The following is a 26,818-nucleotide window of genomic DNA, read 5'->3' as shown; positions in this document are numbered from 1 at the left end:
ATGCTGTGCTGAACATGGGTACCTAGGGTTACCCATATCCCTCTATTTTTCTAAGCTCCATGTACCTATTCAGGAGTCTCTTAAAAGACCCTATCGTATCCACTTCCACCACCGTTGCCGGTACCCCATGCCACACATTCACCACTCTCTGCATAAAAATTGTACCCCTGACATCTCCTCTCTACCTACTTCCAAGCACCTTAAAACTGTGCCCTCTTGTGGCAACCATTTCAGCCCTGGGAAAAAGCCTCTGACTATCCACACAATCAAAAGGCCAGCTGTATCGTGAAGGATCCCACCCACCTTACGTGTGGACTATTTGTCCCACTCCTATCAGGAGAAAGGCTATGCTGCATCACACCAGGACAACTAGATTCAAAAACAGTTACTTCCCCTGAGCTGCCAGGCTGGTCAACACCTCTGCCCACTAAACCGCTTCTCCACACCTCTCACCACCACTGCATACATGTCACCAAGCATTACTTTATGTATACACGATCAGTCTGTGTATGTAACAGTTACTTGCACATTGTTGTCTTATGGCCTTCATCGATGCTGACTGTTGACTTCGACACAAGTCACAATATTGAAATGCACACAATAAATCTGTCCTCTTCCTGAATTAGTGTCTCTACTGGAAATAGTTCCCTGTTCTGGGGCGGGGGGGGGGGGGGGGGGAGGTCAGGATTTCTCTTGTACCCTGCCACTCTAATCTGTAACATAAACTTCCATTGTTTTGCAATAAAGTAAATATATCAACAATGGAAATAGGGAACTATCTATTACCGTAACCATTTGCCTGCATTTCCAACACGGGGATCTCTGCTCTCTCTGCAAACTCATCCGCCTGATCCACAAGAGCCTCTGTCACTGCTTTGTAGCCTGTGAGGACCACAGCTTTTTCCACTCCCAGCTGAATGGTAAACACAGGTCCATACTGCTCCGATAACTGAAAACAAACAGAGAACATCCCGTCAACATAATTACACTCAGTGGCCACTTTATTAGGTACACCTGCTCGTTAATGCAAATATCTACTCAGCCAATCATGTGGCAGCAACTCAATGCATAAGAGCATGCAGACATGGTCAAGAGGTTCAGTTGTTGTTCAGACTAAACATCAGAACGGGGGAAGAAATGAAATCTGAGTGACTTTGACCATGGAATAACTGTTGGTGCCAGACAGGGTGGTTTGAGTATCTCAGAAACTGCTGATCTCCTGGGATTTTCATGCACAACAGTCTCCAGAGTTTACAGAGAATGGTGCAGAAAGAAATCCAGTGAACACTAGTTCTGTGAGTGAAAATGCCTTGTTAATGATAGAGATTGGGGGAGAATGGCCAGAATGATTCAAACTGACAGGAAATGTCAGTAACTCAAATAGCCCCACATTACAACAGTGGTGTGCAGTAGAGCACCTCTGAACACACAACACATCAAATCTTGAAGAGGATGGGCTACAGCAGCAGAAGACCATGAACAAACAGAAATAAACTCTGTGGTCACTTTATTAGATATCTCATAATCACATAATAATGTAGCCACTGAGTGTATGTTAGACAGATTGGTGGTACCAAGGTTGCATGCAAGGAGGCATTTAAAACACAAGGTATGTATGTGTCAGATACTTTGATGCAATATTGACCTTTGCTGGATTCTCCTGTGCTGGGTACAGGAGCCATCAAATATTGACCCAGGAAATCCTTCGCCCTCGTCTGTTCTCTTTTTGCAGCTGCCATCAGAAACAAGCTACTGGAGACTTAGGTCCCGTATCACCAGGTTCAGTGACAGTATTACTCTTCAACCAACAGGCTCCTGAATCAGTGTGGATACCTTCACTCACCTCCACACTGAACTAATTCCACAATCTATGGATTCACTTTCAAACACTCTACAACTCATGTTCTCAGTATTACTTATTTACATGTTTTGTATCTTTTTTTGGCAAATTGGTTGTTTGTCAGTCTTTATGTGCAGTTTTCCATAGATTCTATTGTATTTCTTTTGTACTATTGTGAATACCAGCAAGAAGAATAATCTCAGGGTAGTATATAGAGAACAATATGTACTTTGATAATAAATTTACTTTGAACTTTGAAGTTTTGAATTTAGGTTGCTTCTGAAAGTTATGCAAGCTATTAATCTGCTCTTGAAAAAGTCAAGGAAGCTGCAAGAAAGCAGTAAAGATCTGAAGCAGTTCTGTACTGGCATCATGTTGCTAACAAAGTTCCTGCTATTTGGAAATGTTTTGATATTAGTATTGTAATTAGTTAATTACTGTCAAATGTACCAAGATACACCTTATTGTCTACCTGTACTGCACTTTCTCTGTAGCTTTTACACTTTATATTGGATTGTTACTTTTTCACTCTGTTCTACACAATGTAATGATCAGATATAAACATATAACAATCACAGCACAGAAACAGGCCATCTCGGCCCTCCTAGTCCGTGCCGAACTCTTAATCTCACTTAGTCCCACCTACCCACACTCAGCCCATAACCCTCTACTCCTTTCCTGTCCATATACCTATCCAATTTTACCTTAAATGACACAACTGAACTGGCCTCTACTACTTCTGCAGGAAGCTCATTCCACACAGCTATCACTCTCTGAGTAAAGAAATACCCCCTCATGTTTCCCTTAAACTTTTGCCCCCTAACTCTCAAACCATGTCCTCTCGTTTGAATCTCCCCTACTCTCAATGGAAACAGCCTATTCATGTCAACTCTATCTATCCCTCTCAAAATTTTAAATACCTCGATCAAATCCCCCCTCAACCTTCTACGCTCCAATGAATAGAAACCTAACTTGTTCAACCTTTCTCTGTAACTTAAGTGCTGAAACCCAGGTAACATCCTAGTAAATCGTCTCTGCACTCTCTCTAATTTATTGATATCTTTCCTATAATTCGGTGACCAGAACTGTACACAATATTCCAAATTTGGCCTTACCAATGCCTTGTACAATTTTAACATTACATCCCAATTTCTGTACTCAATGCTTTGATTTATAAAGGCCAGCGTTCCAAAAGCCTTCTTCACCACTCTATCTACATGAGACTCCACCTTCAGGGAACTATGCACTGTTATTCCTAGATCTCTCTGTTCCACTGCATTCCTCAATGCCCTACCATTTACCCTGTATGTTCTATTTGGATTATTCCTGCCAAAATGTAGAACCTCACACTTCTCAGCATTAAACTCCATCTGTATGAACAGTTTACAAAACCCTTAGGCAGGACTGGAGAAAAAAGGCTGAGGAGCAGGTTTAAAGGCTTGGGGGAGGGGAGAGAGAAACACAAGGTGCAAAGTGAAACCTGGAGGAGGAAGAATGAAGTAAAGAGCTGGGAAGGAATGATCTGATGTGTATGAACAGTATGCAAGCCAAGCTTCTCACTATGTCAATTCATGTGACAACAATAATCCAATTCCAACTCCAAGTGCCTTTCAACTCTCTAGATAACAATCTCATTTCTCATTTCCTCTAGTCCAAACATGCAACTGAAATTCCTCATCACAGGACCGTTCCTGCACAGATCTTTAGGATCTGTACATCTGCAGAAATAATAATTTGCAATCAGGTTTGGAATGACATCACACAGATTTTAACCCAACTGCATAAAATATTAATTCAGTGGATTTGCCCTCTTCATAGCTTTGCAGTTCTTTGTGGAAGTCAGCATCTTGGACCTCCAGCAAGCGGTCCACTGCAGGGGTGATTGATAAGTTCATGGCCTAAGGTAGAAGGAGATGAGTTACTAACTTCAAACTTTCTGCATAACCACTCTAAGAGTTGAACTGCATTTGCATGTAACGAGAGCTGTATAACTCAACTTCATCTACCTTAGGCCATGAACTTATCAATCACCCCCGCTGTGGACACTTTCTGGAGGGCCAAGATCTGTACGCTCCACGACCGCTGGACTGTGTGTGTAAATGTAGGAGAGGACTATGTTGAAAAATAAATGTGCTAGGTTTTCTAAAATTGACTCCTTCTACCTTAGGCCACAAACTTATCAATTACCCCTCGTATATATACCTACTGCTCTCTGGCCATAGGATTTTATCACCAAAGACCTCAAACTGATAATTCTGTTTTCATGTTGTCTTTATGAATGGAGCCAATATCCAAAAATAAATAAAGCTTTGCATGAATCCCTGCTGAGTTCCTCCAGCATTTTGTGTGTGTAACTCTGGATTTCCAGCATTAGCAAAATCTCATGTTTATAACCTCAATGTACCCTTGTGATGAATTGATCCATGTGGATGGCATGTCAAGCAAGCTTTTCTCTGCACCTCAATACATCTGACAATAACAAACCAATCCCAGTTCCAATTCCAGTTCACTTCCTTACCTCTGTAAGACTTTGGTACAGCATCTTCAGATCCAGCGTGTGTAGGTTTCCGATCAAAGGCAGAGGGGTTGGACCCGGGGGCAGCTTGTAAAATGCTGAGGGCTTACACACCCTGTAAAAGTACATCACACAAAATACAGTCAGAAATGAAAAAAGGATCAGTGTGACTGTGTCTGCAGCAAACAAGCTGAGGAAAGACATGATTTATTAACTAAATTCGCACGCTTGCAATCAGAAAGAAATCCTTGGATTTACAGAGTGGGGGTAAGATGGATCCTTCACAATAAATGATCTTCCAGGGTTCAGACAAAAGTGTAATACATATATCTTGGCAGAGCTGCACAACATTGTAATTAAACATTAACAATTAGTCCAAAGGGACAAACTCTCACTTTCGTATACAGCACAGGAAAAGGCTCTTCTGCCTACAAACTAAAGTCAATTTAATTGCTTATGAATAATTATTAACTATTTTACACTATTGAAATATTTTCTTCTGTTTATAAGTAACTCCATCATCATACATACTTGGAAATTGATGGAAAAGGCCTTTGACAGAATGAGCTGTGTATCAGATGAGTTGTCCTGGAGACGGACCTGAGTTTGCATCAACAGGTCGCAGGTCGTAAGCCTATAGAACACTGAGTGCTGCAGAATGGATGTTCACTTTGGCAGAAACCTCTGCTCACTGACCCAGAGCTTCCAGAGGATGTCCCGATTCATTCTTAACCCCTAATCCTAATCCGTCTTCTGATTTTTGAAGCTCACAATAGAACCTAGAACAGCACAGCACAAGAACAGGTCCTTTGGCCACAATGTCGTGCTGAACCAATCAAATTAAAGTTAGTAATCAAATGGGCAGCTAACCTAACCTCTTCTCACTACACAATGTCTATATTCTTCCTTTTTCCTCATATTCATGTGCCTATCTAAACCTCTCTTCAATTCCCTAATGTATCTGCCTCTACCACCACCCCTGGCAGAGCATTCCAGACACCCACCACTCTCTGTGTACAAAACCTGCTCCTCACATCCCCTTTGAAATGATCCCCTCTCATCTTAAATGAATGCCCTGTGGTATTAGACGTTTAAACACTGGGAAGAAGATACTGTTTGTCTACTCTATTATAAACCTCCCATAGATCTCCCCTCAGGCTCTGCCACTCAATATTTCAGACAAACCTAATCTACTCTCAAAGATCTGCACCTTATCTTCTGACGTGGCACACTGCAAACATTACCATACAACACTGAGTTCAACAGTTTCAGATAGCTAACCGTTCCATTTTGTGTCAGCACCAGACGGCTGTGATCATAAGAGATCATGCTTTAAGATGAAAGATTAGCTTTAGAAACATAGAAGCATAGAAATCTACAGCACATTACAGGCCCTACGTCCCATAATGTTGTGCCGACCGTGTAACCTACTCTAGAAACTGCCTAGAATTTTTCTGCCGCCTAGTCCTCAACTTTTTCTAAGCTCCATGTACCTATCTGAGGGTCTCTTAAAAGACCCTATTGTACCTGCCTCCACCTACTTTGCTGGCAGTGCATTCCATGCACCCGCCCATTTCTGTGTGAAAAACTTCCCCCTGACATTCCCTCTGTACCTGCTTCCAAGCACCTTAAAACTATGCCCCCTCATGTTAGCCATTTCAGCCCTGGGAAAAAGCCTCTGACTATCCACACGATCAATGCCTCTCATCACATTATACACCTCTATCAGATCGCCTCTCATCCTCTGTCGCTCCAAGGAGAAAAGGCCAATTTCACTCAACCTATTCTCATAAGGCATGTTCCCCAATCCAGGCAACGTCCTTGTAAACCTCTGCACCCTTTCTATAGTTTCCACATCCTTCCTGCAGTAAGGTGACCAGAACTGAGCACAGTACTCCAAGTGGGGTCTGACCAGGGTCCTATAAAGCTGTAACATTACCACTTGGCTCTTAAACTCAGTCCCACGTTTGATGAAGGCCAATGCACCGTATGCCTTCTGAACCACAGAGTCAACCTGCGCAGCAGCTTTGGGTGTCCTATGGACTTGGACCCCAAGATCCCTCTGATCCTCCACACTGCCAAGAGTCTTACCATTAATGTTATATTCTGCCATCATATTTGACCTACCAAAATGAACCACCTAACATTTATCTGTGTTGAACTCCATCTGCCACTTCTCAGCCCAGTTTTGCATCCTATCGATGTCTGCCGTAACCTCTGACAGCCCTCCACGCTTTCCACAACATCCCCCACCTTGTGTCATAATTCCTCCTTATCTATTTTCTAAAGGGGCATCTCTCTGGTCAGAGGCTATGCCCTCTGGCCCTAGACTCACCCATTAAAGGAACCATCCTCTCCACTTGCCCTCTATCGAGTGGCACCCTGCACTATTAGTTAGAGACTTGTTTTTCTTTTTTCTGTATTTGCAGTTTGTCTTCTTTGTAAATTGGGTGTTTGTCATGTCAGTCTTTGTGTGTATCTTTTCATTGTTTCTGTTGTGTTTCTTTGTTCTACTGTGAATGCCTACAAGAAATGCCTGCAAGGGTGGGATATGTTCAATAATAAATTTACTCTGAACTTTAAAATTCCTAAAATTTTATCTGACGTAAACACATTCTAACTTGTTAAACTGGGCAAACACTTTATTTGTTATGAACAATTTCAGAACATGATTATACAGGGAACTGGTTTGTTAATGTTTGCCTTTAGTGCTTTACAAAACAGAAGAACTTTGCCAACTAACATGACTTGCATTACCATCAAACTATAATACTTAACCTGATTGAACAGAGTCATCTGATGTTTTAGACCATATGACAAAGGAGCAGAATTAGGCCATTCAGCCCATTGAGTCTGTTCTGCCATATGGTCATGTTTGATTTGCTTTCCCTCTCAGCCCCAATTTCTTGTCTTCTCCCTGTAACTTTTGATGCCCTTACTAAGCAAGAACCCTTCAACCTCACCTTCAAATATACCCAATGTCTTGGCTTCCACAGCTGGCTGTGTTAATGAATTCCGCAGATTATCCATACTCTGTCTAAATAAATTGCTGCTTAACTCTGTCCATACAGATGTCCTATTGTGAGGTTGTGCCTCTGGTCCTAGACTCTCCTACCATTGGAAACATCCTCTGCACACCCACTCTGTCTAGACCTTTGAATGCTCAAAAGGTTCAGTAAGATTCCTCTCCCCTGTTGTGGGAAGAAAATCTCAGGAACAGCAGACAGAATAGATCAAGCCAACAAAGAGAATTGTTTCAGACTAAAGGGTTTTACTACATGGTATCATGGAGAGCTCAGACTCCTAAAGCAGAGCTCCACAGCCCTGCTCAACAATGGATTACACTCTGATTTATACCCAAGGCGTATGTGACAAGAAGCACTTAAATCTGAAAAAGGAGAGAACTTCATCTACAACTCGTTAGAATAGCAAAGTTGCACTATATGTCCTTGAGTGGTTATACATTTTCTTAAGTGTCAGTTCTCAGGACAGGAAATCAGGCAGACATATTCTTAGAATAAGGAAGCACAGACATAGTTATTTTCCATTCCCATCTACAAAGCACACTTCAGTCACACAGTGTATATTAGTCGCAGATAAATGATTAGAGACTTTGAATTCACATACTAGAAGGAAGTCATTAACCCCTTCACATTCATCACATCTTACTATTTTTCTTCCACACTTAACTTGGAGTACTGTGTTCAGTTCTGGTCACCTCACTACAGGAAGGATGTGGATACTCTAGAGAGAGTGCAGAGGAGACTTACAAGGATGTTGCCTGGATTGTGGAGCATGTCTTATGAAAATAGGTTGAGTGAACTTGGCCTTTTCTCCTTGGACCGATGGAGGAAGAGAGGTGACCTGATAGAGGTGTATAAAATGATGACAGGCATTGATCATTTGGATAGTCAAAGGCTTTTTCCCAGGGCTGAAATGGCTAACACGAGAGAGCACAAACTCTCCTGTACCAAGTGTTACTTTATGGATGTCCAATTAGTCTAAGTATACAAGACAGACAGACAGACAGACATACTTTATCGACCCTGAGGGAAATTGGGTTTCATTACAGTCGCACCAAGAATAGAGTAGAAATATAGCAAAATAAAAACAAAAATAATTAAATGATAATAAGTAAATTACGCCAAGTGGAAATAAATCCAGGACCAGCCTATTGGCTCAGGGTGTCTGACACTCCGAGGGAGGAGTTGTAAAGTTTGATGGCCACAGGTAGGATTGACTTCCTATGATGCTCAATGTTACATCTCGGTGGAGTGAGTCTCAGGCTGAATGTACTCCTGTGCCTAACCAGTACGTTATGGAGTGGATGGGAGACATTGTCCAAGATGGCATGCAACTTGGACAACATCCTCTTTTCAGGCACCACCGTCAGAGAGTCCAGTTCCACCCCAACAACATCACTGGCCTTACGAATGAGTTTGTTGATTCTGTTGGTGTCTGCTACCCTCAGCCTGCTGCCCCGGCACACAACAGCAAACATGATAGCACTGGCCACCACAGACTTGTAGAACATCCTCAGCATAATCTTATTAATCTTATCAACAAGATAATCTTATATATTTATATTTATTGTATTTTATTGTGTTCTTAAAGCTTATAGGTTTTTAGTGCTACATTGGATCTGGAGTAACAATGACTTTGTTCTCTCTTACACTTGTTACGAAACCCCATAACTGGGTCACTTACCAGCAAAGATAGAGAGGTCCGTTGAAGTCTGATGGTACTATTTTTAACAGTATTTATTGATAAAGGGGCACAAAAATAAGATTAATGCTAACATACAGATAATATACGTCGTCAATACTAAATCTAAAGCGCGGGTATAATAATAACCAATAAGAAAAAGCTCTATCGTTGTCTAGGGGATAATGTATTGTCTGATGGAAAGATAACAGTCACTGTTAGTTCGTTCAAGCTGCAGCGTTTTTGGGTTTAAGAGCGAGGCGGTTTAAACTTGCCCAGGTCTTTTATGATGCCAATCCGTTGAGTCAGGGGAGTGGATTTTCCTGTTGTTAGCTAAAAGCCGTTTTCCGTGGTTCCAGCCACAAATTCCAGCAACGGAACTGAACGCATGTGGCCTCCTTCAGATGACTTCCTGCTATTACGTGGTTGCTTAACGTTTCTTCTGGTGCGTCTGAGGGGCTGTTCCTACAGACCCACTTTTATCCTGACTCACAGGGTCGTAGATGTCAATCAGGTTGGGGGTGTGCAATCTCTCCCTCAACCAGCCCACTTTGCCTGAGGGCTTTCATGTAGCATAGTCTCCAATCCACAAATTCGCCTTCCGGAGACAATGGCCATGTCCTGTAGCTTTATATCGCCGGGGAAACGAGACATTCTGCACATCTCTTCTCTCATTTCCTGGGCCTCTTGACCCAACCCAACAGTGATCTTGCGATTCTCACAAAGGAGGGGGCTACGGACGTAACAAACTTGTGTACCGAAGAATGACAATAAATAATCTTGAATAAAGAATTCCTTCCTGAAGCTTTTGAACATGAGTAAATGAGACCACAAAACTCTGCATTTCAGCAGACCATAAGATATAGTAGCAGAATTAGGCTACTAATCACCATTTCATCATGGCTGATCCAACTTTCCTCTCAGTCCCAATCTTCTACCTTCCGTTCATATCCCTCCATGCCCTGACCAGTCTAGAATCTATCAACCTCTGCCTTAAATATACATAAAGGTTTGGCCTCCACAGCTGCCTGTGGCAATGAATTCCACAGATTCACCACTCTCTGGCTAAAGGAATCCCTCCTCATCACTGTTCTAAAAGGAAAAGGACGCCCCTCTATTCTGAGTCTGTGTCCTCTGGTCTTAGACTCTCCCACCATAGGAAACATCCTCTCCACATCCACTCCATCACCATTCGATAGGTTTCAGTGAGGGTACCTCTCATTCTTCTGAATTCTAATGAATACAGGCCCAGAGTCATTCAAATGCTCTTCATATGACAAGCCATTGAATCCTGGAATCATTTTTGTGAACTTGCCTTGAACTCTCTCCTGTTTCAGCACATCCTTTCTAAGATAAAGGGCCCAAAACTTCTCACAATACTCCAACTGAGGCTTTACCAGTGCTTTATAAAGTATCAGCATACAGCCAAACACAGGGACAGGAATAATATCCAGTTAGAAAATTTGAACAGAATCTTCCAGTAGGTCACTATAGACGATAGTTTAAAGAATAAACAAACAGAAAAGATATGATATTATGATTAAAAGAAGACAAACTAAAGATTAAAGGCATAAACACACAAAAAAAATTGCAGATGCCAGAATTCCAAGCAACACACACAAAATGCTGGAGGAACTCAACAGGCCAGGCAGCATCTACGAAAAAAAACAGTCGACATTTCGGAGCAAGATCCTTCAAAGGGGCTGGAAAATAAGATGAGGTCAGAGTAAAAAGGTGGGGGAGGTGAGGAAGAAGTACAAGGTCATAAGCCCATGTGTGACTCTGTTTAATGTGGGGAGGCTGGTGCATGGGGCAGTCATCACACAGTCCTAGACAGATCGGGGTCAGGGTCCAGTGGCGTGGAAAGCAAGATGACTGGGGACCCTTCACTGCTACAGCTTTCCTCCTCCTTCACTGCCATTGCGATGTGTCGTTCTTTAATACCATAATTCCAAACAGGAGACTCTGGACTTCGGGAGCCAACACCTCCTTCTGCAACTGGATTGTTGACATCCTGGCCACCAGACAACAAACAGTAAGGATAGATATCCACATCTCTAACAGATTTATTGTAAACTCTGCAGTTTCGTACTTCACTTGCCCCATTACTCAACTGTTCCCATTACCCATGGGCTCACATTCAAGGACATTTCACCTTATGTTCTCAATATTTATTGCATAATTATTTATTATTATTCCTTTTTTTCTTTTATATTTGCACAATTTGATGTCTTTTGCACAACAGCTGTCCACCCTGTTGGGTACAGTCTTTCAGTGATTCTATTATGGTTATTGGATGTATTGAGTATACTTGTAAGAAGACGAAACTCAGGGTTCTTTTGGTGACATATATGTACTTTGATAATAAATTTACTTTGAAGTTACCATCTTCAGCCCCTGACTGCGCCTCTACACTCTTGAACACGTGGCCAGATGCTGCACTAACTCCATGGACAAGTTTGCAGATTATACCACTCTAGTGAGCCATAGAGTGATGATTCTCAGTGTAGGAAGGAAATTAAGAGTTTAGTAGCATGGTTCCCATGACAAAATCATTTCTCTTACAAACTCATCAAGCCAAAGGAGCTGATCCCTGATTTCAGGAAAGGGTGGTGCACATGCCCCCATCTACATCAATTATACTGAGTTTGACAGGTTCAAGTTTCCAGGAGTGAATATCATCCCCTTATGATATCCCCATTTGGTGAGTTCGGAAACCTGATGGTTCTCGACACGTAACCATTGATTATCACCAGATAAATCAATTTGCCACTCCACTGGCCACACTGTTCAGACGTTCTGACCCTGATTCAGAACTTCTCCAGCAGGACCGAGATTTATTATGCTGATATTGGTTTGGCTAATAATTTCTTTCCCGTTCCTATTGCTGAGCGTTCCCAAGATCAGTTTTCATTTCCATTAAGGGTCTTCAGTCCACCTTTACACATTTTCCACAGGGATCTGTCCATAGTCCGTAGTCCTATTTGCTATCGGGTAGTGGCTCAGGATCTCCATGAGTGTGCCCTGTCCCCAGTAGCTCACTATATAGATGATGGGCTGTTGTGGGAGTCCTCTGAAGAGGAGCTTTTTGAAACCCCTAATACTTTGATTGATCACATGTGATCAAGAGGATGGGAAATTAACCCCGATGAAACACGGGGCCCAGCTCCAACTATTCATTTTCTGGGGATAAAAAGGACTATGGGCGATCAGATAATTCTGGATAAGCTCAGAAATAAAACCGTAGGCAAAGCAGCACCCTCTATGACAAAACAAGAAGCCCAACACTTTGTTGCCCTTCCGGGATACTGGTGACGTCATATACCCCATTTGACTGTGCTACTTCGACCATTGTTCGCTGTGACCAGAAAGAAATTTAGGTTTGTATGGGGCCGGAGCAACGATCAGCTTTTGAGGCTGCCAACAAGGCTGTCGCAGCAGCCTCCTCATTGAGAACGCTTCCCCCTTGAACTGTAAGTTCTGTTAAAGATGATATGGCAATCTGGAGCCTTTGGCGGAATGAAAGAGGAAGGAACACGTCTCTGAAGGGCTTCGGCCAGAAACGTCGATAGTATTTTTTTCTATAGGAGCTGCCTGGCCCGCTGAGTTTCTCCAGCATTGTGTGTGTGTGTGTGTGTTGCTCGGATTTCCAGCATCTGCAGATTCTCTCTGGTTTGTGTTAGAAATATGCCTCTGGCATTTTAGCCCCGAATGCTTCCTTGCGCTGCCACCAGATACTCTGCGTTTGAGAAACATCTTCTTGATTGCTGCTGGGCTTTGGTAGAAACTGAGAAACAGATGGGGTATCCTCTCTCCTCCCTCCGCCCTGACCTCCCAACTATGGGATGGGTACTCTGTGGCACACTCACCCATATAAACCGCGGCAGAGTTCAATTGTCAATTGGAAGAAGTGTATTTCTGAACGAGTATCAGAGGAACTGGATGAAATTAGTAAAATAGATGCAACACACACAAAATGCTGGTCGAATGCAGCAGGCCAGGCAGCATCTATAGGAAGAAGCACTGTCGACGTTTCGGGTCGGGACTGCAGATTTCCTTGTGTTTGCTTCGTAAAATAGATGGACTAATTGCTGAGTCCCCTCAGGTTATGCCTCCGATGCCTGAAGTTACTCGGATCTAAGCCTCGCCTGCCGTGTGGGGAATTCCCTTTGATCTTCTGACTCCTGTTCAGCAGGAACATGCTTGGTTCTGCAACGGCGCTGCGAGATGGAAGAATGGCCGTCATTGTTGGAAGTCTGTTGCGTTTAACCATCTCTGAAGAAGGAAGGCCCTGATGGATCGTGTCAATATGCAGACCTTGTAGCAGTACATACTGTCAATATGCATGAAACCAAAGCAGCTCATTTTTATACCGACTGTTGGGGTGTTGCTAACCAACTTGTTATCTGGTTGCTCGATGGCACCAGCAGTCTGGGTTCCAGAGTACAAGAGTTGGCTGTCTCTAATGGTTTACGGTGGGTCTTCCATGTCTCCTATTATCCTCAGGCGTGGTTTTATTGAACGAATGAACGGCTTTCTAAAACAGTAAGTTTGTTTACTTAACGCTGCCCGTCTCCTGGTCAAGGGAGCTCACCACGTGGTAGTAACGCGTGGAATCAGAGGATATCTGCCGAATCTGGAACTGGGCTTCTGCTTGGCTAAACCATATGCGTGGTCGCAGCATCCAGAAAGTCGGCAGTTTTAGCGAAACTGCGTGAACAGATGAAGAGTCGGTCATCTTTGGTCCAAATCCCGTTTGGACCGTCGGGGTCACCAATGTAGCGATGTGCTACACACAGCACTGAAATAACGACACGCAGTCGGTTAGTCGTTTCGAGACTAGTTTATTCAAACTTCGCGGTGCTTGCTTTTAATCCCTAGTTTCCCGCCATCTTTAGGCGGAAATGACGTCAGAGGAACATTACCAAAGTCTCTCCCCATGCGCGGGCTATTTGTGAGCCGGTTCACCTGCGCAGGAAGTGGGTCGCCACACCATTAATGTTAATTATCGTTAGTCGTAGATATATATTACCATTGTTGTTCTGATCAGGAATGTATTATCAGAAAGGACAGGTCCCACTGAGTCTCAAGTGTCATATCTGACCTATCTGTGTCAAACAACAGGTCATACAAAATGGTCGTTTATTAGTAGACCAATGGAGAGTAGTTTTCAGGCAGAAATTCACTAGTTAATTTTTTAAGCAATCAAAATTACTTTGCATTTTGTATTTTGTCAAAACGAACAATAATGTGGACTATTCTGTAAATGGGGAGAAGGTTCAAACAGAGATACAGAGGGTCTTGGGACTCCCAGAAGGTTAATTTACAGGTTGAGTCTGTGGACATTACTTTAGCTGTCATTCAATTCACTTCTATAAGATTATATTTGCTAATCTGCTCAGGAATGTGCTACTGAACAGACATGTCCTCTGAGTCTAAAGGCAAATACCATTTAAGTCTGCTGGGACTTGTTGCAACTGAACTATTATTGAAATATGTTTGCGCTTCTAGTGAACGATAAGATTCAGCTGACCCACTGAAAACATTCAGCTTGCTGGTTCTCCATTCACTCTCTTCACCAAAGCAACGAGCCTTTCATCATTGTCATAAATCTATCTCCAAAAACTATGGAACAGATGATATTGGCTACAGCAGCATTCAGTTGATTGGTCAGATTAAATTCTTGGCCTATAGAAATGCAGATCATTCCAAATCAGTAACAATGCTGAATACCACTTGACTCTTTATTCAGCACCTTGAATAGTTTCTATGACAAAGGTTTGATTATTGACTTTGGACATCAAACACTTCCCATATGGCAACCTATTCAATTCTGGAATCAATTTCATGATCCTCTTTTGAACCCTCTCCGATGTCAGCACATCCTTTCTTAGAAAAGCGACCTAAAACTGTTCACAGTACTCTGTGAGGCCTCAGCAATGTTTTAGAAAGCCTCAGCATTACATCCTTGCTTTTATATTCTAGTCCTCTTAAAATGATTGCTAACATCCCATTTGCCTTCCTCACCAGAGACTCAACCTGCAAGTTGTCCTTTAGGAGTCATGCATAAGGAGTCCCAAATCCCTTTGCACCTCTCCATTTAGAAAATAATCTATGGTTTTATTTCTTCTACCAAAGTGATGATCATACACTTCCTGACGCTATATTCCATCTGCCACTTTTTTTCCCATTCTCCTAAGCTAAGTCCTTCTGTAGCCTCTGTACTTCCTCAAAACTACTTGCCCCTCCACCTATCTTCATATGGTTTGCAAACTTTGGTAACTGGCAGTCAGCCAGAATAGGATCCCTTTATCCCCACTCCCTATTTTTTGCCGACCAGCCAATGCTCTACCCATGTGAGTAACTTCTCTGTAATTCCATGGGCTCTTACCTTGCTAAGCAGCCTCATGTAAGGCACCTTTTGTCAAAGGCCTTCTGAAAATCCAAATACACCATGTCTACTGCATCTCTTTTGTCTACCCTACTTGTAATTTCCTCAAAGAATTGCAGTAGGTTTGTCAGGCAGGATTTTCCTTTCAGGAAACCATGCTGGCTTTGGCCTATCTTGTCATGTGCCTCCAGATATACAGTAATCTCATCCCTAGCAACCGATTCCAACAACTTCCCAACCACTGATGTCAGGCTAACAAGTCTATAGTTTCTTTTTTGCTGCCTTCCACCCTTCTTAAATAGCGGAATAACTTTTGCAATTTTCCAGTCACCCAGTACAATGCCAGGATCTATTGATTCTTGAAAGGTCATCGTTAATGCCTCCACAACCTCTCCAGCTACTTCCTTCAGGACCCAAGGGTGCATTCCGTCAGGTTCAGGAGATTTATCCACCCTCAGACTATTAAGCTTCCTGAGCACCTTCTCAGTTGTAATTTTCACTGCACAAACTTCACTTCCCTGACACTCCTAAATGTCTGGTATACTGCAGATGTCTTCCACTGTGAAGACTAATGCAAAATGCACATGCAGTTCCTCTGCCATCTCTGCATTTCTCATTACAATATATTCAGCATCATTTTGTATTTGTCCTATATATCTACCCTTGACTCTTTTTTACAGCTTATATGGCTAAAATAGAGGGGAAACAATGGTGTTGCCTTTCACATCTCTTTCATATCTTTCTCCTCCATCTTAAAATATTGGCATCTCATTTTATATTCTCCATAAACAATGAAAGATATTTCAGCTATTCACCATATCCATGCATTTCATGAAATTAAGGGTGCAACAGTAATGCAGTAGTTAATACAATCTGATTACAGCTTGGGCTTTCAGAGATCTTAGTTAAATTCCAGCGTTGTCAGTAAGGACTCTGTACATTCAGCTCTGGGTGCTCCTGTTTCCCCATGTGTGTTGGTAGGTGACTTGGTCATTTTAAACTTACTTTGATTAACCTATGATCAAATGGTTGCTGAGCCAGGAGGCTCATTGGGGCAGAAAGACCCATTCTGTGCAATATCTGTAAATGAAGAGTTAGACAGGGTGTGGGCTGTGGATGGTGAGAGGCAGGGGGTGGGAGGGGCGAGACGGGAGCTGCTGGTGGGTGAGAGAGGGTATAGGTTTCCCATTCATTACAGAGCCCAATGGCCGAGGGAAAGAATTACCTCATATAGCACTCTTTGGAGCAGCACAGTTGTCTTAGTCTATTACTAAGGCGCTCCTCTGTTTAGCCAAGGTGGTACGCAGAGGGTGAGAAACATTGTCCAGAATTGCCAGGATTTTCCATAGGGTCCTTTGTTGTACTGCAGCCTCCAGTGTTTTTCAGTTTGACTCCTATAACAGAGCCAGCCTTTCCGATCAGTTTATTGAGCCTGTTGGCTTCACCACATTGCCCCAGCACACTACCACACAGAAGATTGTACTGCCAACAATAGACTGATAGAACATGTAAAGGAGAGGCCTGCATACCCCAAACGACCCATCTCCTCAGAACTTAGAGGCGATTCTGGTCCTTCTTGTATGCAGCCTCTGTATTCGTGCTCCACTCAACTCTGTTATCCAGGTGCACCCCCAGTCACTTCTAGGTACTGACCACATCCACTTCCTCACCATCAATAGTAACAGGGAGTAGTGCAGGCTTAGTCTTCCTAAAGTCCATCACCATCTCCTTTGTCTTACTGATGTTGAGCAGCTTGCACCATTTGACAAAGTTCTCCACCGGGGCCCCATATTCATCCTCCCATCCTCCCTTTATACACCCTACTATTGCGGAGTCAGAGAATTTCTGCAGATGACATGAATCATTGTTGTATCTAAGATTTGAGGTATACAGGGTAAACAGAAAGGAGGCCAATACAGTCCCCTGTGGGGCCACAGTGCTACTTATAGCCATGTCTGACACACAGTTCTAATCACACAAGTGGTGGTCTGCCAGTCAGGTAGTCCATTATCCAGGATACAATGGAAGTGCCAAACTGCATCGAGCAGGGCTTTCCCCCCAGTAATGAGGGCTGCATGTTATTGAATGAACTTGAGAAATCAAATAAACATGATCCTTACAGTGCTGTGCTGCTTATCGAAAAGGGAATGAGCTTTGACCAGCTGGCAGATGATGCATTGTCGTCACCAGTGTGCTCCTTTAAAGCAAACTTCAGGGGATTGCAAGCTCACCTGATCAGGGGTTGGAGGTGAGCCAAGCAGGTATACAAACAAATAGAGTGGCTTCCTGTTAACTGGGGCATTGGTTATTTCGGACAACTCTTTTTTTTTGTAATTTTATTTATTGAAGTTCATCAAACAAACATTTCCATAAAATGTATTTCAGACGTTGTACATATATATCATATAATCATATATATCACAAATCTCCACAAAGTATTTATCTGGGGTATACACTTATAGTAAAGAGTGGAAAGAAAAAACAAGCAAAAGGAACAAACTATGTACAAGTAGGGAGTGATTTTTTTTTACAACATATTCATTTGTGAGAATAAAATCAGGCCTATGAGGCATTAAGTAGTTAAACCATTTTTCCCAGTATGAATCAAGTTGTTCCAGCTTATGATTAACAGATGCTGTTATTTTCTCCGTTTTGTAAATGTCCATTGTAATTTCCATCCATGTATTTAAAGTTGGGCTCTCCTGTGATAACCATTTCCTAGTAAGAGTCTTTTTACCAGCCACCAACAGTATATTCATTAAATATTTATCTCTTTTCAACCATTCTTGAGGTATATATCCAAAATATATGGTCTTACTCTCCAACGGTATTTCACAATTAAAGATGTCTTGCAGGGCATTGTGTATCCCCCTCCAATAGTTTTTGATAGCAGGGCAGTCCCAAAAAATATGATAATGATTTGCATTTTGATTTCCTCAATTTCTCCAGCAAACAGGGAGGAGTGCGATTTCTGAGAGGGTGTAATAAAATATCTTATCAAGTTTTTCCATCCAAACTCCCTTCATTTCTGTGAACTGGTACACTTCCATTGATATGTCCATATTGTTGTCCATTCTTCCTCAGATATAATTATCCCTCCTTCCCTTTTTGTTTTAATGTATGAAGTAGAATGTGTTTTAAGATTTGACAACCCCTTATACATGCTTGAAATGATTCTACTACCATTATCTGAATTATATGTTTTTCTAAAGAGCTCTATCAAGCATGTATTTGCCTTGGTCACATTTTTAAGCGTCTTATTAACATATTGTCGCATCTGTAAATACCGTTAAAAATCTTGTTTTTCCATTAAGTGTTTCTTTTTAAGCATTTCAAAACTGAACAGTGTTCCTTCTTTCATTCTGTTGCAAAGAACTGTTATTCCTTTAGCTGTCAAGTCCTTAAATCTAGCATCCAGTTTATTTGGTGTAAAATCAGAGTCATATGCACACCATTTAAGAATTGCAATATCTCCCTCTAGATTATTCTTTTATAGTAGTTTTCCATATTTTAAGAGTCAATTTTACCCATGGGTTATCAATAGTATTTTCATTAATACCTTTGCAGGTTGTTATCAGCCAAAATTGCTTGTATGGGGATGGGAAGTACCCGCTCCTCAATGTTTTTCCATTGAGCGTCATATGATGGGTTGCACCAACATATCACAGCTCTCAACTGTGCTGCAAAATAATAATATCTAAGAGAAGGTAAGCCCCATCCTCCCCTTTCCTTTGCTAATTGCAAAGTTTTGAGACGAACTCTAGGCCTTTAACCCTGCCAAATATACCCTGATAGCATCTTGTTCCATTCATTGAATTGATTTTGATTAATCTCTGTTGGTAGGGTCTGAAAGAGATATAACAGTCTGGGCAGTATATTCATTTTAATAGACTCAATCCTTGAACTGAGACTAAGAAAATGAATCAGGTTCCATCTTGCCACATCTTCCTTAATTTTTTATATAAAGGCTGATCATTACATTCTGATAATTTTGCCAAATCTTTGGGCATAATAATGCCCAAATATTTGAAAGACTCTGTGTGCCATGCCCGGGGTATCGAATTTCAATTTCTCTTGGTGGGCTATAGTAATATGAAAGTAATTGGGTTTTTTCTATATTGGGTTTTTTGATCTTGTATCCTGATAATTGACCATATTGTTCAAAGGATTGCATCAATTTAGGTAAAGAGTATGTTGGTTGCCCTAGATAGATTAAAATGTCATTCGCATAACAAGCCAATTTATGCTCTGTCCCTTTAATAGTAATTTCCCTGATATCTTCATTTTGTCTGATGTATTGAGCTAATAGTTCCAGATATAACGCGAAGAGTAGCAGTGACCATTGTTATGAGTGCTGAACAGACGTGATGGAAATGGGGTGCAGAGTTAACCATTCCCCCCCCTTTTGAGAACTATGAACTATTGCTATTGCTATGCTGCTAATGAGAGAGAGAGAGAGAGAGATGAAGCACAGAGGCAGGGACATCAGCCACAGATAAGAGAGAGAGAGAGAGACAATTTTGATTTATGTATTATGGCTTCTTCCTGGATTGTTTACCTTTCACTGCAAGGACATTACTTTGCTCTTTAACATTCCTACGGAGACAGCAGGAGTGGCCTGATTTGATGGACATGGTCATTTTGAGTTGATGGATGGCTGATACCCCGTCAGTGGGGTTAAAAGACAGGTGTGGGGAGACAACCTCAGACACACCATGGACACTGACCGAGTGTTGTGCACCCACAGGAAGGTGGGGGCTTGTGTATGTCCACTCATGCCAGAATGATGAGTCCACCACAGAAGACCGGTTTAGCCGAAGACGGAGGGGTCGTAACCGAATGACCACAATGGTATGACGGAATAAGAAGACAACAGAAGGTTTGCCTGGTGCAGCTGTTGCATCTCACTCTCTCTCTCTCTCTCTCCAACGATTGCAACACAACCATAACTACCTCAGCACACATGAACTGAACTGAACTTTATATTCTTCAATGACAATTTATTTACCCCTAGACATTGATAGAGCTGGTTTATTATTGTTGATTATTATTCCTACACTTATATGTTTATTATTGCTAGCCTGTTTTATATGTATATTTGCATTTTGATACCGTATTGTGTAGTTTATTAATAAACACCTTTAGTTTTTGGTACCACCAGACTCCCAATGGGTTCTTCTATTTCTGCTGGTCTTTAAACCCAATTACAGGGTACGTAACACCATGCACAACCCTGTCTCGTGCTCCTTTCTAGGGTAGGACTATTTGATAAATATCCATTGATTTTAATCCTAGCAGTGGGATTCTCATATAGTGTCTGTATAGTTTTAATAATTGTATCTTGGAAACAAAATCTATATAAAACTCTGTAAAGAAAATTCCAATTAACCGAATCAAATGCTTTTTCAGCATCCACACTTATCACTATTGCTTCAATTTCATTTTTTAGTATATGATCCATAATGTGAAGTGTCCTTCGTGTATTGTCCTGTGTCTGGCGTTGTCGTATAAAACCTGTCTGATCGTTATGTATCAGTATGGGTAGAAACTCCTCTAATCGTTTGGCCATGATGGAGGTAAATAATCTACATTAAGAACAGATATTGGTCTAAATGACCTGCATTCCATTTTATTCTTGCCTTCTTTCGGTATAGCTGAGATTATCGCTTCCTTCCAACTGGGTGGCATTTGTGTCTTCTTCAGAGCCCAGTTCAGTGTGGGGAGTAAAACAGGAATTAACTCATTTTTAAATTCTTTGTACCACTCTGCCGTATACCCATCTGATCCTGATGACTTGCTTAAGTTAAGCCTACTAATTGCAGCTTTTAATTCAACTTCAGTTATGTCAGCAGTCATTGTTCTACTTTGTTCTTTGCTTAAAGTGGGTAACTCTAGAGAATTCAAGGTGTCGATTTGGGTTATGCTTCCCCCTGGAACTCTGGAATATAGAGTTTTGTAAAACACTTCAAAAGCTTCTTGAATTTCACTTAGCTTATTTTTAATCATTTTCGTTCTTGGGTCCCTAATTCTATGAATTGTATTTTCTGCTATCTTTTTTGACAGTTTCCACGCCAATATTTTCATAGATTTCGATCCACTTTCATAATGTCTCTGTTTCAGAAACATTAAGTTTTTCCTGATTTCTTGCATAACCAAATTATTTATTTCATTCCTAATTCTTTTAATTTCCCCTAATGTATCCTTTGCCAAATTCAATGTGTTTTTCTCTAGTTCCTTCAGCCTATTTTGTAATTCATCTAATGTTTTATTCCTTATTCTTATATGAAGATATCGCTATAATTTTTGCTCTGAAGACCACCTTCAGTGTATCCCATAAAATGGGAGGTGAAACCTCTCCATTATCATTAAATTCCAAGTGGAGAACAATTTCTTTTTTAATTTGTTCCTTAAAGTACGGATCATTGAGTAGACTTGAATTTAGTTTCCAAATAGTATTCTTTGGTTGTAGGTCAAAATCAACCTATAAATATATAGGTGCATGATCACTTACATCTATTGTCCCAATTCCACAGGTGTTTATTTTGTCTTTGTCTTTTACAAATGTTATGAAATAGTCTATTCTTGTATATACAGAAAGGGGAGCAGAATAATGGGTCCTCTGACCCAACCCAATAATGCTCTTGTGATTCCTACAAAGGAGGGGGCTACCCCGCACCCTTCGGTCCCTCAGAGCTGTGGTACATTCATAACACCCCCTTTCTTCAAAGCGTTTTCACCAGCGGTGAAACGAAGTAGTACAGAGTCTTACAGGGTTTTAGAATCTAACACAATACAAAAGTTTTTTTCCCTACAGAGCAATACAGTGATACATTCAATTCAGCATCTAGATAAACAATCCGCTAGCACATTATCACTTCCTTTAATATGCTGTATCTTAATATCGAACTCTTGCAGCAACAGACTCCAACTCAATAACCTCCTGTTTTTATTTTTCATATTGGCCAGGAATATCAACGGGTTGTGATCGGTCTAGACAACTAGGGGTTTTTGTGCTGGACAAATGTACACTTCAAAATGTTGTATCGCCAACACAAGTGCCAACAATTCCTTTGCTACGGTAGAGTAATTCCTCTGGTATACATTGAACTTCCGAGAGAAATATGCTACTGGGTGCTCCACTCCATCCCCTGCTTGCTGTAATAGGACTGCTCCGGCAGCCTCATCACTCGCGTCCGTCGCCAAGGAGAAGGGTGCTAACAAATCGGGTGCTTTTAACACAGTGTGATGGCACAATATGGCTTTTAACTTTTCAAAAGCATTCTGACAAGAATGGCCCCACTCAAATTTTTCCTCCTTCCGTAGGAGTTTTGTAAGTGGGAGAGCAATATCCGCGAACTTTTTACAGAATTTCCAATAGTATCCCACCATGCCCAAAAACCTCCTCAGGGCCCTTTTATTGGAGGGTACAGGGACCTCAGAAATAGCCTGTACCTTCGCCTGCACAGGAGCCAACTGCCCCTCTCCCACCACATACCCCAAGTATGTGATCGTGGCATGACCAAATTCACACTTCGCGAGGTTTACTGGAAGTTGGGCTGCCGACATTCGTGTGAACAGAGTTTCTACAGCCTCCATGTGCTCCTCCCAGGTGTCACTCCAAACTATCACATCGTCAAGATAAGCCTTGGTGTGGGTTAACCTCTTTATCACCGTGTCTATCATCAGCTGAAATGTCCCTGGTGCATTTTTCATCCCAAACGGCATAACGTTGTACTCGTACAACCCGGATGGGGTGACAAAGGCTGAAATCTCCCGAGCCCTGTCCGTCAAAGGAACGCACCAGTACCCCTTTAACAAGTCAATTTTAGTGATGTACCTCGCCTTCCCCACTTTATCAATGCGTCTGTCTGGGTGACCGCGTTGACCTTCCGGTAATCGGTACAGAACCTTATGGTACCGTCCGGTTTCGGGACAACCACGCAAGGAGAAGCCCACGCTGAAGAGGATTCGCGGATTATCCCAGCAGCTAGCATATGTTCAATCTCCTTTTCTACTAGCTGGTTCTTTTCGGAATTCATCCGATAAGGGGCCTGTTTTATAGGCTGGGTTGAGGTAACTATCACATCATGTTTCGTCCCACTACACCTTCTTGGGACATCTGGACATAAGTGGGTATGCCGGTTAATGAGCTGTATTATCTGCTCCCGCTGTTCAGGCTCTAAGTGACTAACTCTATCCGCAAGGCTTGCTAATATAACCGAGTTCTCCAATCGGGTGGGTACTATACCTATCTTTTCAAACCGCTCTGGTCCCTCCTTACCATCCCCCTCTACCTCATCGGTTTTCATGGCCGCACCGACCACCGCGGGGGTGGTGTCATGGTACCCTTTCATCATGTTCACGTGAACTAACTGGGTCGGCTTTCGCCAATCGGGGGTTTCAATCACGTAATTCAGCGAGTCTATTTTCTTACGCACTGTATCTGGTCCTTGAAACCTCGCCTGAAGGGGGTGGGTAACTACCGAAAATAGGACCAAAACCTTGTCGCCTACGTGAAACTCTCGCTCTCTCCTTCTTGGGTTATACCACTGGCTCATTTTTTCCTGGGAGTCTTTAAGGTTTTCTTTTGCCAAGGCGCATACTTTATGCAGGTGGGCTTAGCCGGTGGGCTTTCCCTACTGTTCCCACGGTCTCTCGGGTAACTTTTTGTCGAGGAAAACTTTGTCTTATGGGTTAGGGCATATTTATCTGCGAACCTAACAAATTCTGAGATGGACTTATTCGGTTTCTCATTCAAATACACCCGGATCTCCTCCGGAACACAACCTTTAAATTCCTCAATCAAAATTAACTCCCTGAGACGCCCATAATCCTCGTCCACTATTTCTGCGGTGCACCAACGGTCCAAGAGCACACCCTTCTCATGGGCAATATCGGTATACGTCTGATTCCACCCTTTCCGTAAATTTCTGAACTTTTGTCTATATGCTTCAGGTACTAGCTCGTAACCCCGGAGAATGGCCGCCTTTACTTTGTCAAAACTCTCCTCCTCCATGGCCAACGCCGCATATACCCGCTGTGCCTTCCCTTTTAACACACTTTGTAACAACGCCACCCACTGTGCTCTGGGCCACTGCTGATTCACTGCGACCTTTTCAAAAAGCAAGAAAAAACTATCAACATTCGTCTCTTCGAACGGGGGTACTAACCTCAACGCCCGACTAACATCAAACCGCTCCTCTCGGTCTGACCCCTGACCGCTTTGCTCTTGCTTTAACTTCTCCATCTCCAAGTCATGTTTCCTCTGTCTCTCTGCCTCCCTCTCCCTCTCAGCTGCTTCCAGCTTTTTTAACTGAAGTTCATGCTCTCTTTGCTTCTCAGCTCTTTCCTGCCCCCTTTTCACCTCTAACGCCCTTAGTTGGAGCTCCTGATCCCGTTTCACCTCTAACTCCTTTAGCTGGCGCGCATGCTCCCTTTGTTTGTCGGCCCTTTCTCTCTCTCTCTCTCTCACTTTCTCGGCTCTTTCTCTCTCTCTCTCTCTTTCTCGGCTCTTTCTCATCTGCTTTAACTTAATTTCATGTTCCAACCTTAATTTCTCCAACTCTAACTGAGCCGTCCCACTAGCTGGTACCTTTTCAGGGATATTTTCCAAAACCTCAGCTGCAAACACATTCTTCTCGATGTAATACTGAGTTATGGCCCTTCGCACCTCCCACTTTTTCATTGACGACCTCACCTCTGCGAGGTTTAACCCCTTCGCCAAATTTTCCAAGTCTGATTTGGTGGCCGCCTCTAGCGCCTCCAGAGTCAGTTTTTTTTAATAAATTCATCCACGTCCATCTTTGCTGGTTTCCCGTCTGGCTACGCGCGTACCAGATCCAAGTTTGGACTTACAAGCCCGATTCACTGGCTCCCCAATTTGGTTTTCAAATCTCGAGACGAGAACCCCAATTTTTGTTATGAACCCCGTAACTGGGTCACTTACCAGCAAAGATCAAGAGGTCTGTTGAAGTCTGATGGTACTATTTTTAAAAGTCTTTATTTATAAAGGGGCACAAAAATAAGATTAATACAGACATTCAGATAAAATACATCATCAATACTCAATCTAAAAACGCGGGTATAATAATAATCATCAATTAAGCAATAGCTCTATCGTCTGCCTAGGGGATATTGTATTGTCCGATGGAAAGATAAAAGTCACTGTCCTTTCAAGCTGCAGCTCTTTGGGTTTAAGGGAGAGACGGTTTGAAACTTGCCCGGGTCTTTTATGAGGCAAATCCGTTGAGTCGGGGGAATTGGTTCCCCGTTGTTAGTTCCAAGTCGTTTTCCGTGGAACCAGCCACCAGCCCCCAGGCAAGGGAACCGAACGCACGTGGCTTCCTTCAAATGGCTTCCCACTATTACGGGATCGCTAGCGTTTCTTCTGGTGCATCTGAGGGGCTGTCCCGACAGCCCCCCCCCCTTTTATCTTAACTCACCGGGTAGTAGATGTCAATCAGGTTGGAGTGATGCAATCTCTCTCTCAACCAGCCCACTTTGCCCGAGGGCTTGCACGTAGCATAGTCCCCAAACCACAAACGTGGTCTCCAGGAGACATTGGCCATGTCTCTCTCTCATTTCCTGGGTCCTCAGACTCAACCCAATAATGCTCTTGCGATTCTCACAAAGGAGGGGGCTACCCCGCACCCTTCGGCCCCTCAGAGTTGTGGTACATTCATAACACAACATCCTCAAAAAGTGTATTAACTTTCTTATGTAAAGATTTTGTTTCATAGGTTTTTCTATTGGAAGAGTCAAAGTTTGTTTGTAATTGTAAATTTAAGTCTCCCTCACATATCAGGAGAGCTTCTGTTTCCGTTACCATAATATCAGTAATTTTCTGAAAGAAACCAATATCATTTCCCGGGGGTGCCTATATATTCAATAGAGTAACGGAATTGCCGTCTGTATTCCCCCTTACCAGAATATATATGCCCTCTTTATCTCTCATTTCAAATACTTTTTCAAAATTTAGCTTACTTGAGATAAGAATAGCAACTCCTCTCCTATGTCCTGATTTATATGAGGAGAAAAACAGATTAATGAAGCCCATTCTCTTTAGTTTTTTATGCTCATTATCACTTAAATGAGTTTCCTGTAAATATACTACATCGGCTTGTTCTTTTTTAATTTTGGATAAAATTCTCTTATGTTTGATTGGATTTAGTAGCCCATTGACATTAAAAAGAAATGAACTTTACCTTGTCCTTAGCCATCTGTATTTATCTGTCAATGTATCATTGAAATTCGAATTGATCTACTCCCTGAACAAATAAGAACCAAGAAACGCAAATGATAACAAAAATAGCAACAAACATGTGATTCCAAGGCTGAGGTCTCTAGTAGATGACCCTGCAGTGAGCTA

The 26,818-nt window shown here is 42.2% G+C and overlaps 2 protein-coding genes across 2 annotated transcripts in view; both read right to left on the bottom strand.

Annotated features, from left to right (window-relative positions):
* LOC132398969 (uncharacterized) overlaps nt 1–25,150 on the bottom strand; it is a 126,001-nt gene extending 100,851 nt beyond the window's left edge. The window contains exons 1-3 of the mRNA XM_059978807.1: nt 24,621–25,150; nt 4,359–4,470; nt 787–949 (exon numbers count right to left, since the gene is read on the bottom strand). Of these exons, the coding sequence (XP_059834790.1) occupies nt 787–949; nt 4,359–4,470; nt 24,621–25,135 (790 nt within the window). The 5' untranslated portion in view covers nt 25,136–25,150. The remainder of the gene's footprint in view (nt 1–786; nt 950–4,358; nt 4,471–24,620) is intronic.
* On the bottom strand, nt 17,587–24,614 carry LOC132399087 (uncharacterized). The gene is made up of 2 exons (XM_059979042.1): nt 23,288–24,614; nt 17,587–18,421 (listed from the first exon to the last, which is right to left on the bottom strand). Exons 1-2 carry the CDS (start codon nt 24,006–24,008, stop codon nt 18,387–18,389), a joined length of 756 nt encoding a protein of 251 aa, XP_059835025.1. The 5' UTR covers nt 24,009–24,614; the 3' UTR covers nt 17,587–18,386.
* Nucleotides 25,151–26,818: the final 1,668 nt, after the last annotated feature.

Source organism: Hypanus sabinus, chromosome 9 (assembly GCF_030144855.1).
Source record: "Hypanus sabinus isolate sHypSab1 chromosome 9, sHypSab1.hap1, whole genome shotgun sequence".
Classification (NCBI taxonomy): Eukaryota; Metazoa; Chordata; class Chondrichthyes; order Myliobatiformes; family Dasyatidae; genus Hypanus; species Hypanus sabinus.
The sequence above is the reverse complement of the archived record's forward strand: the minus strand, read 5'-3'. Positions and strand labels throughout refer to the sequence as shown.

Bases quoted from the DNA above. Each gene is read 5' to 3' on its own strand.
- LOC132399087 (XM_059979042.1), bottom strand. From the start codon at position 24,008: ATGAGCCAGTGGTATAACCCAAGAAGGAGAGAGCGAGAGTTTCACGTA. The intron at 18,422-23,287 runs GTACATCACTAA...ACACCCTCTCAG, and splicing joins GATAAAGTGGGGAAGGCGAG to AAATCGCACTCCTCCCTGTT.